Genomic DNA, 12312 nt, shown 5'->3' with positions numbered 1-12312 from the left:
TGAGAAAATGTTTTCATTTTCCTAATTTGTATAAAATTTCAACATTGAAATTGCAACAGTAAAAGTCATGGATAGACATGATAATGATATTCAAATGATGAAAAATGGACACAAAATGTTTAAAACAAAGCCGACAACCTCGGGCTGCATGTCACTGGTGCTACTTTCAGTAGCCCTAAACCTGCTCCCATGGCTGCAGCTTCTCCGGACTTGTCTCCCATCGGGCATATCATTGGTTGGTGATTACACAGGAGCTGCCAGCAGAGGATCTTGATTATTTGCCCTACTGTACTCAGCAGCCGAACCTTCCTAAGGCAACCATTAATAACCTCATTGATAGCAGCCGAGGCTGGAAGTGCTGAGTTTTCTGCACGTACAGTTTTAAATTGTTTTCATTGCTTTATCCCCTTAATTCCCACTATTGGTGGGGGTCTTAGAAGTTGGACCCTTACTGATCATTCATTGATGGGATATTTAGGCAATCTCAGTATCGGATGGAAATACTCCTTTTCCCTGCCACGCACATTTCTACTGCACCTGTATGTGAATCCAATCCTAGGTACAAGCTTGGAGATCGCGCTGGAATGAACATGTCCCAGCAGATATGGGGTTAATAGTCCATACACAGCTCAGCATTACCAAGTGCCGGTAATTAAAAAAATCCAATATCACTCCAGTAATGCCTTCGCGTGCATTTCTGCATGTAGATGCTTACCGTCCTAATGTTTCAGTCCTGATTGTCATTAGGTTATTACAGGTGCTGTAACATTATAACTAGAAAGTACAGTGAGGTTACGTAATGGCGGCGCATCACCCCAATATGGGCAAATCAGTAACCAAATGATGCTAAATGCAGTCCATAATATCTCTTTCCATGGAGAAAAGAAATAATTGGTTGTCCCCAGCATCGGAATGGAGCACATTGGGCCCACCAGAGAAAATCATTCTTGGGGCCCATTATGTAGCTACATAGAAATAAATACAAGACCACCAATTGTGCGGTAAAACACGCTAATATCAGGGTATAATATAAGGTCATACACATCTTAATTATGTGGCAAGGGGAGGGGTAGCCCCCGCATAGAATATAATGTCGCCCCCCTCATTGAATATAATGTGCCCTCCCTCATAAAATATAATGTAGCCCCCCTCATAAAATAATGTAGCCCCCCTCATAAAATATAATGCAGCCCCCTCTCATAGAATATAATGCAGCACCCCACAAAATATAATTCAACTCCCTCAGGTATAACACAGTCCCCACCATAGAATATAATGTAGCACCCTCATAGGGTATAATGCAGCCCCCCTCATATAGTATAATGCAGCCCCCCATAGAGTATACTGTAGCCCCCTCGTAGGGCATAATGCTGCCCCCCTCATAGAATATAATGCAGCACCCCACAGAATATAATGCAACTCCCTCAGGTATAACGCAGTCTCCACCATAGAATATAATGTAGCACCCTCATAGGGTATAATGCAGCCCCCCTCATATAGTATAATGCAGCCCACCACAGAATATAATGCAGCCCCCCCGTAGAGTATACTGTAACCCCTCATAGGGCATAATGCTGCCCTCCTCATATAGTATGATGTAGTCCCCTGAGAGAATAATGCAGCCCCACCACAGAATGTAATGCAGCGCTCCCATAGAGTATACTGTAGCCCCCTCATATATTAATATGTAGGCCCCCAGAATATAATGTAGTCCCCTGAGAGAATAATGCAGCCCCACCACAGAATATAATGCAGCCCTCCCATAGAGTATACTGTAGGTTCCTCATATATTAATATGTAGCTCCCCAGAATATAATGTAGTCCCCTGAGAGAATAATGCAGCCCCCCATAGAGTATACTGTAGCCCTCTCATATAGTATGATGTAACCCCCAGAATATAATGTAGTCCCCTGAGAATAATGCAATCCCCCCACAGAATATAATGTAGCCCCCTCATAAAGTATAATGCAGCCCCTCTCCACCCCCATCATTGTCCTCATCACCACCTCCATCATTGCCTTCTCCCCCACCCCATCACTGCCCATTCCACCACCTCCATCATTGCCTCCTCCCCCACCACCATCATTGCCCATTTCATCACCTCCATCATTGTCTCCCCCCACCAACATCATTGCCCATCACCTCCATCATTGCCTCCTCCACCATCATTGCCTATTACCGCCATCATTGCCTCCTCCCGCCATCATTGCCCATCACCTCCATCATTGCCTCCCCTCACCATCATTGCCCATCACCTCCATCATTGCCTCCCCCACCACCATCATTGCCCATCACCTGCATCATTGCCTCCCTCCACCAATATCCGCACCACATGCACACATGCAGGCACACAGACACACAGCACAGCTCACCTCCCCGCAGCAGCAGCTCATCCCGGCAGCCTCTTCCTCGCCTGCAGCTTTCTGTCTGCCCAGCTGGGCTGTCTCAGACAGGAAGCAGGATGCTGGGCTGTGCTGTGCTGTGTATATGTGGTGTGGTGCTTTGTGTGTGTGGTCCGGTGGTGGTGAAGCTTTACATGCAGGCAGTGTTAGCTGCAGCCTGCGGCTAACGCTGCCCGCTATTAAAGAGAAATGGTATTCACACCTCTCCACGCCCATAGGGGCGTGGGGAAGCGTGAATATTCATTTTGCTTTAGCAGCGGGGACAGGATCCTGTCTCCAGCTGCTGCTATGCTGGCACAGGGCGGGCCCCCTTGACTCAGGGGCCCCATAGCCAGTGGGGGGCCTTGAAGCAGTGGGGGCCCTTGTCAGCTGCTGGCCAGTATGCCAGCAGGTGTCAGTACCTGGGCCCACCGGAGAATCCTCCGGTTCTCCGGTGGGCCAGTCCGAGCCTGGTTGTCCCCATGCTTTACACTGCATCTCTACTTAATTACATGAATGGTCTTAAACTACAATACCAGTGAATTTGTTCAATATTTGCTCACTGGTTTGTACAGAGTTGGGCAAATCTATCAGCTGGGGTGCGTACATTGCCCCAGGAGTGGACACATCATTGGGGCCCAAGAGGTAAGGGGGCCACTGCTACCTCCAATATACTGTTCCTGCACAGGAGCCCTTTTCTGTGTGTGTCCCCCACTACATTGACCACCTACAGTATATGAAGAGGATCATTGAGTCTCTGGGTATCCTCCGTGTCTTAAAGGGATTTTCTAGAGTTGTAATAAAGGTTCTCCACCACAGCACCCCTCTTGGTCTGGTCTGGAATTACAGCATACCCCTATTAAAGTAAGAGTCTGAGCTGCAATACCAGACGCAGCCTGTAGATCCAGTGTGGCGCTGTTGCCGGAGAGAATTTATTTATTTTTATACTAATCCTGGACAATCTCTTTAGACTGTTTCTCATTAAATACATTACAAATCGCTTATTTCCCTCCTGATTAGAGGCAATTGGCCGTTTCTAATGAAGCAGCTTTTTAAGGAAGGCTCGGACTATTGATTTTAGGGTTGTTTTTTTTTTTTTTGGCACCACCACTTTCCACTCTGTGTATGACCCATAGAAACAGTGTTAAAGTTTCATTATGCGGCTAAGTCCGCAATTATCCTCTTGGGATTTATCGCGGTGATAAGCGGCACGGGCTTCGTATTTCCCCCTTCTTTTCTCTTCCAGCAGTCATTTTGGGTTATTGTAGCCTAAAAGTGTCGGCACAGGAGGAGGGGGCACAGGAGGAGGGGGCAGAGAAAGCGTCCCCGCTGCCCGCTTTGGAAAGGTTAATGAATTGTTCTCGCTGAATGTAAAATCTCTGCCGAGTTTAATTCTCGCCGCGTCCTCCGAATCGCTCATTCTGCTTTCCGAGCCACATCCATAGTAACAATAATTAATTCATGTTCTGAGACTTTATTCCCTATTCCTTATAATCTTCTCTAATGTTTTGTGTATCTTACTATGTCTTTTTTTAAATTCATTTTCATTTAATCAATTTTATTTATTTATTATTTTTTTTTATAAAGAACGCGACTTGAAGAACTCCGAATGTTCCTCGAAAATGAAACCTGGGAACTTTGCCCGGTCAAGTCGAGCTTTAGCATATTACAGTTACACGTGAGTGCTCAAGTCTGAGTCCCATGTCTTGTATACTAAAAAAAATATTGACACTTCTAATGAATAAAAGGGTAGGTATACTTTTGCAAACTTGTTTTATTGCTCCAGTACATTAAAAATTAAAAAAAATTGAGCAATTTTGTATATGGAAAAAAATAAAAGATCATTTACCGTTTTAGGTTTACAGCTCCTATGCAGACCCATGTGTCTCTATAGTGATTGGCTACAAACGCCTGTTTAGTTACAATTTTGATACACCAACGAATGTGACACAGGCAGAGACTCCGCCTCTTGTGTAGAAGGTTACAGTGGCTTGTATAAGTTTGGGCACCCCTGGTCAAAATCACTGTTATTGCGAACAGTTAATGAAGCTGAAGATGAAATGATCTCTAAAAGGGTTAAGGTTAGAGATGACACATTTCCTTTGTATTTCAAGCAAAAAAAAAATTTTTTTTATATATATATATATATAATTTTACATGGCACTCTAATTTGGGAATAGTATATTAAAGGGCTGTTCTCATGATTGTCCTTCAGGAGCATTCCGCTCCCTGCCTCCTGGATTCCTGCTTTCCAGGGGGAGCTGTGCGCTCCTGAATGATTGACGATTAGGGCAAGCAGCGTTGTACGAGCTGTGTACTCTCTCACACTGCAAGCAGAGGAGGTTTAGGAGAACAGGGGGACAGTAGCTGCCCAGATAATGAAATCTGATGAGCTTCAGAGCAGCGCTTACAAGCTCTATAGCAAAGAGCTCGCAAGCGCTGTGTTTCTTGCCTAAGAAACCAGACACTAGTGATGAACGAACGCGCTCAGATTATGTCTTTTCTGCGCACGCATGGCTGTTACCCGAGCATCTGGGAGTGCTCGTATATTATGTTCGAGAGTTAGAAAGTAAAAGTCTGACTTTGTTTTTCCTGCGGAGCTACAGCAGCCGTTCATTTAACATGTCTTTCCCAGAACAGCTCTGCCCCCAATCTCCTGCACATATCGCAGTCCATGATCTTCTGTTGGGCAGGTGGCTAATTGCTGAAGCGTTAAGACAGAGTTAATTATTCTAGAAGACACATTACCTGTCAGGATGAGGCAGAACAAGATCCCGACTCCTCGTCTTCTTGCTCCCATCCAGCAGTCTGTTTCTTTGTTTTTGTAGAATATTAATCATTAATGACCGAGTTGGGCTTTTGACACAGTGACGGCTGCAGTAATGATTTCTACATCATATTTTACATGTCTCTCCGATTTAACAAGTAAAAGAAATTAGAATGAGGAACTCTGGTGATGATGATGGCAATTTCACTGTCACCCTCACACTTGCTGCAAAGCAAGATCGTCATATTAAAATAAGCATCATTGAGCCAGTCACTGCAAATCATGTAACTCACATAATAACCATAAATTGTTATGTTAATGTTAATTGTCACATAATTGTTATGGAAATTAAAGGAAAAAACCTGAATATAAACCTACTATAATACTGCCATGTGTACAAGAATATAACTACTATAATACTGTTCCCTATGTACAAGAATATAACTACTATAATACTGCTCCTATGTACAAGAATATAACTACTATAATACTGCCCCTATGTACAAGAATATAACTACTATAATACTGCTCCTATGTACAAGAATATAACTACTGTAATACTGCTCCTATGTACAAGAATATAACTACTATAATACTGCTCCTATGTGCAAGAATATAACTACTATAATACTGCTCCTATGTACAAGAATATAACTACTATAATACTGCTGCTATGTACAAGAATATAACTACTATAATACTGCTCCTATGTGCAAGAATATAACTACTATAATACTGCTCCTATGTACAAGAATATAACTACTATAATACTGCCCCTATGTACAAGACTATAACTACTATAATACTGTTCCTATGTACAAGAATATAACTACTATAATACTGCTGCTATGTACAAGAATATAACTACAATAATACTGCTCCTATGTACAAGAATATAACTACTATAATACTGCTCCTATGTACAAGAATATAACTACTATAATACTGACCATATGTACAAGAATATAACTACTATAATACTGCTCCTATGTACAAGAATATAACTACTATAATACTGCTCCTATGTACAAGAATATAACTACTATAATACTGCTCCTATGTACAAGAATATAACTACTATAATACTGCCCTTATGTACAAGAATATAACTACTATAATACTGTTCCTATGTACAAGAATATAACTACTATAATACTGCTCCTATGTACAAGAATATAACTACTATATTACTGCTCCTATGTACAAGAATATAACTACTATAATACTGCCCTTATGTACAAGAATATAACTACTATAATACTGTTCCTATGTACAAGAATATAACTACTATAATACTGCTCCTGGGTGAGGTGGGACGCTGTGCTGCAGGTAGATATAATTATACGTTCTGGGTTTTTGTGCACTTGAATTTCCTGTATTATAGGTATGCTTAGGCAGCTAGTGGTGTACCAGACAGTATATGGTTATGAGGTTACTACTCTGCATTTGACGCTATTGAGTGATGTATACTACTCAGCTTCCCATCTTATGCTAGGATGCTTGGGCATTTATGCTTTTTTATAATTTTTTCAGTAAAAGCTTTAATTCACTTTACTCTGGATCTCTTCCTTTCGGCTGCTTTTGAGTTCAGACCGTTTTTGTGTATCATGTATTTTGAAGTGCCAGCCTTATTATCTGGACGTTGGTGACTCCTATGTTCAAGGGTATAGCTACTATAATACTGTCCCCTATGTACAAAAATATAACTACTATAATACTGCCCCTATGTACAAGAATATAACTACTATAATACTGCTCCTATGTACAAGAATATAACTACTATAATACTGCCCCTATGTACAAGACTATAACTACCGTACTATAATACTGCCCCTATGTATAAGAATATAACTACTATAATACTGCCCCTATGTACAAGAATATAACTACTATAATACTGCCCTCTATATACAAGAATATAACTACTATAATACTGCTCCTATGTACAGGAATATAACTACTATAATACTGCTCCCTATGTGCAAGAATATAACTACTATAATACTGCTCCTATGTGCAAGAATATAACTACTATAATACTGCTCCTATGTACAAGAATATAACTACTATAATACTGCTCCTATGTACAAGAATATAACTACTATAATACTGCTCCTATGTACAAGAATATAACTACTATAATACTGCTCCTATGTACAAGAATATAACTGCTATAATACTGCCTCTGATTACAAGAATATAACTACTATAATACTGCCCCTAGGTACAAGAATATAACTACCATACTACTGCCTCTGATTAAAAGAATAGAAGAGGATAAGCAGTAAATTTAATCCACATTTGCTCTGAGCTTCTATACACTGATTTAAACTTGTAGGCAGGGCCGGACTGGCCATCGGGCTCTTCTGGCAAATTCCAGAAGGGCCGGTGGCAGTAGTGGGCCGCTCGCCAGCACCGACTCACCCCCCTGACAGCGCCGCCGCATTCAACTATACCGGCGAGACCCCGGTACAGTTGAATGCAATGATAGAGGAGAGAGCGTCCGCTGTCGCTCCCTCTCCCATCATTCCCCGCTCTGCCTCTGACACTGCTGGTGCGCGATGACATCATATCATCGCGTACCTGCTGTGTGCCGGGCAGACTGCAGCCACTGAGACCGGAGCCGGGAGCAGCGCGGGGCACGAGGAGAGGTGAGGAGAGTGTTTTTTTTAAATATATCAATTAGTGATAACTGGATTGTGGGGCTATTGGGGGGGCTGTATTACATTCTATGGGGGCTGTACTGCATTACATTCTATGGGGGCTGGCTGCATTACATTCTATGGGGGCTGGCTGTATTACATTCTATGGGGGCTGTACTGCATTACATTCTATGGGGGCTGGCTGCATTACATTCTATGGGGGCTGGCTGCATTACATTCTATGGGGGGGCTGTATTACATTCTATGGGGGCTGGCTGCATTACATTCTATGGGGGGGCTGTATTACATTCTATGAGGGCTGGCTGCATTGCATTCTATGGGGGCTGGCTGCATTACATTCTATGGGGGGCTGTATTACATTCTATGAGGGCTGTGCTGTATTACATTCTATGGGGGGGCTGTATTACATTCTATGGGGACTGTGCTGTATTACATTATATGGGGGAGGGCTGTATTATATTCTCTGGGGGCCACATTATATTCTATGGGGGGCTGTATTATATTCTATGGGGAGCTGCATTATACTATATGAGGAGGGCTGCATTAATTCTATGGAGGGGCTACATTATATTGTATGGGGGGCTACATTATGCTCTATGACGAGGCTACCATATATTATATATGCAGGGCCTGCATTATACTATATGAGGGGGCGCATTATATTCTATGGGGGTTAGATTATACTTGGGGCTACAATATATTCTGTGGGGTGGCTGCATTATACTCTGGGGTGGCATCATTATACTATATGTGGGCTGCATTATACTGTATCGAGGACTATGGGGAATACATTATACTATATGAAGAACTATGGGGTGCATTATACTATGGGAAGTGAATTGTACTACATTATTATTATTATTATTATTTATTGTTATAGCGCCATTTATTCCATGGCGCTTTACAAGTGAGGAGGGGTATACATAATAAAAACAAGTACAATAATCTTAAACAATACAAGTCATAACTGGTACAGTAGGAGAGAGGACCCTGCCCGCGAAGGCTCACAATCTACAAGGGATGGGTGAGAATACAGTAGGTGAGGGTAGAGCTGGTCATGCAGCGGTTTGGTCGATCGGTGGTTACTGCAGGTTGTAGACTTGTCGGAAGAGGTGGGTCTTCAGATTCTTTTTGAAGGTTTCGATGGTGGGCGAGAGTCTGATATGTTGTGGTAGAGGGTTCCAGAGTAGGGGTGATACGCGAGAGAAATCTTGTATACGATTGTGGGAAGAGGAGATAAGAAGGGAGTAGAGAAGGAGATCTTGTGAGGATCGGAGGTTGTAGGAAAGTACCGGGAGATGAGGTCACAGATGTATGGAGGAGACAGGTTGTGGATGGCTTTGTACGTCATGGTTAGGGTTTTGTACTGGAGTCTCTGGGCAATGGGGAGCCAGTGAAGGGATTGACAGAGGGGAGAGGCCGGAGAATAGCGGGGGGACAGGTGGATTAGTCGGGCAGCAGAGTTTAGAATAGATTGGAGGGGTGCGAGAGTGTTTGAGGGGAGGCCACAGAGCAGGAGGTTGCAGTAGTCAAGGCGAGAGATGATGAGGGCATGGACTAGGGTTTTTACAGATTCTTGGTTGAGGAATGAACGGATTCGTGCAATATTTTTGAGTTGAAGTCGGCAGGAATGGATGACAATGGTGGTGCATTATACTATATGGAGCACTATGAGGAATGTATTATACTATTTGGAGGACTGAGGAGTGTATTATACTATATGAAGGACTGTGGCAGTAAATTATACTATATGGAGGACTGAGGAGTGTATTATACTATATGGAGGAATTGCAGTGTATTTTAATATATGGAGGACTGAGGAGTGTATTATACTATATGGAGGAATTGCAGTGTATTTTAATATATGGAGGACTGAGGAGTGTATTATACTATATGGAGGACTGAGGAGTGTATTATACTATATGGAGGACTGAGGAGTGTATTATATACTACATGAAGGACTATGAGGAGTATATTATACTATATGGAGGAGTGTATTATACTATATGGAGGACTGAGGTGCACATTATAATATATTGAGGACTATGGGGTGTATTATACTAAACAAGCAAAATGCTGCCTATTCATGGAGTGATTGGATTGTTTATGTGGGAACAGAAATCCTTGTTCTCAGCAGCACATCGCTGGTGTAAACTGTAGATGTGCTGCTGATAACATGATACTGTGTGGGGACAGACTGATCTAATTGTGACTGTTCTGTTCCCTTCATTCTTTCTCAGTTGGTGTAAAGAGGCCGGGAAACAAGCGAACGACTTCAGTATTGTCGATCACACTCGTTTAGTGGCCTGAGATCAGCGCATGTAAATACAGCAGAAATGCTTCGCAGGGAGACCAGGCAAGGATGATTACAGTTGTAGTTAGCACCCGGCGCCTGGGAATAGCGCTAACTCTACTGCTTTTCCCAGCCGCCAGAGCATTTAATTCTGGTATGTGTAATGATTTTTAGGGTTGATGTCAGCTGCGTAATGTCAGCTGCTATCAATCCCTGGTGTAAGTAATGGAGAGGTGTCTATCAGACACCCCCAGTACTAGCCCAGACCTGGCGAGACCCAGCGATTCTGAAGAGCGGTGACTGTAGTAACAGTACCGCCCTTCACAGTCGCTGAGCTCAGCGCAAACCCGGAATATCTGAAGAGCGGTGACGTTACTGAGATACTGATGTCACCGCTCTTCAGTGTCACCGGGTCTCGTGCTGCGCAGCGGAACCAAAAGTGGCTGTAGGCAAAGTTTATGGAGCATCAGAATGAGGTTCCATAGCCTTTGGTCATCTCATCCCTTTATTATCTACGAGATCCAGTTATGTGGGTAAAGTAGCGGCTTTTCTTGGTACTGCAACTAAAAGCAATAAATAGGACTGAGCTGTAATGCTGGATACAGCTGTGATTATATGTTATATAGTCGTGTTACACTCCCCTCACTTCTTGTAACCTACAAGTGTACAAAGATATTATACAGTCTAAACAAAACGCGGATTTAGATACCATTAACCGCACGAAGAGAACCATAATATAAAATCAAGATATCTTTATTAAATAAATTTACAAAACCACAAACAAACAAATAAGACCTGATATAATAACCGAGTGTCCTGAGGAATAAAGGGACCCGCACACTATCCCCAATAGCAAATATAACTGATGGTACTGATATAACAATCTAATATGCTAGACGGAAAAACTAAATGGGTTACTATAATATATAATAGTAGGAAGTATAAGATATACTGTGGAGATACAGGGAAAAATAGTTCTCCTTACAATTAAGGTAATAAACCCGTCCACATCTCTCATACATTAAACCGATACTTTAAGCACCCATTAGTTTGTTTAGCATACAAGGATATAGAGTATATATATATATATACAGACCCAGGTAGTGTAATGGTAAAGCAGGTCCCTTCCTCCTCGTGCGCCCCGACGCGCGTTTCGCCCACAGCTTCTTCCGGGGGCGATTCCCTTTTCTATTTTCTGCTATCTAGTATTAGTGGGCCTCATTTGCTGAATCTGCTTTCACCCCTGTGTATGTGCCTTCCTCTTACCTCACCGTTATTATCTGTTGGAGGCTTCTATATCTTTGGGGATTATTTCTCTGGAGGCAAGAGAGGTCTTTTCTTTCTCTCTAGGGGTAGTTAGTTCCTCAGGCTGGCTCAAAACGTCTAGGAATTCAGGCACGTTCACCGGCTACTTCTAGTGTGTTTGGATAGGTTCAGATTTGCGGTCAGTCCAGTTTGCCACCTCCCTAGAGCTTGTCCTATGTTTGTTACTTAGCTGGAGTAATTTGTGATCCTCAACCACTAAGGATCATAACATGTATGGTTGTTGCACATGGCGGAGTGCTCATGCGCCAACATGCCCGTCTGCCATTGGTCGAATGAGACCATGTGACCGCTGGTCTTACTAGTTAAGACTGTGAAAGGTCCTACTTTTTTTATTCCCCAGAGGAGGCTAATACATATTGACTCAAAATGTTGGGGTCTATCATATCCCCCTGTGGCCGCTATCTGATCCATCATGGGTAGGGGTGCAATAACTTTTTCAGCTCCTTAAACACTGCACAAGTGTAGGGGACATAGTATAATGCTCTAGTCCCGTTACCGTCTGTTATTAATATAATGTTAGTTATGTATTTATTGATATATTGCGGTACTGCTACATGAAACATGTATTACCGCCTATAATCATTGATACTGATACATTATGTGAATATATTATCACTGTTTATATCGAGTACTGCTACGCATAAAGCATACTACTCATGATATGTATATATTTTGCAAAAAAAGAAAAAAAAATGAGCATGAACCGCACATCCCAAAATCATACGTTGATCTAAAGCCGCTGGGTAAAAATTTATATAACTGAACATGAGGTTTTCAGTTTAACATTCTGATCAGACTGTATGAAGCCCACTGCCACCTCACGGCAAACCTTGTAGTGGGTCCTACCGCCCTAACGGAGCGGAGCTGTGCTGCGCCCACCGC

At 42.5% G+C, this 12312-nt stretch overlaps 1 protein-coding gene across 1 annotated transcript in view; it reads left to right on the top strand.

The window, feature by feature from the left end:
- The window catches only part of VPS50 (VPS50 subunit of EARP/GARPII complex), a 200729-nt gene that overhangs the window by 142219 nt on the left and 46198 nt on the right, over window positions 1–12312 (top strand). Inside the window, exon 17 of the mRNA XM_077268173.1 lies at window positions 3969–4059. Within this exon, the coding sequence (XP_077124288.1) occupies window positions 3969–4059 (91 nt within the window). The remainder of the gene's footprint in view (window positions 1–3968; window positions 4060–12312) is intronic.

Source organism: Ranitomeya variabilis, chromosome 6 (genome assembly GCF_051348905.1).
Source record: "Ranitomeya variabilis isolate aRanVar5 chromosome 6, aRanVar5.hap1, whole genome shotgun sequence".
Taxonomy (NCBI): domain Eukaryota; kingdom Metazoa; phylum Chordata; class Amphibia; order Anura; family Dendrobatidae; genus Ranitomeya; species Ranitomeya variabilis.
This window is presented reverse-complemented; position numbering and strand designations above follow the sequence as displayed.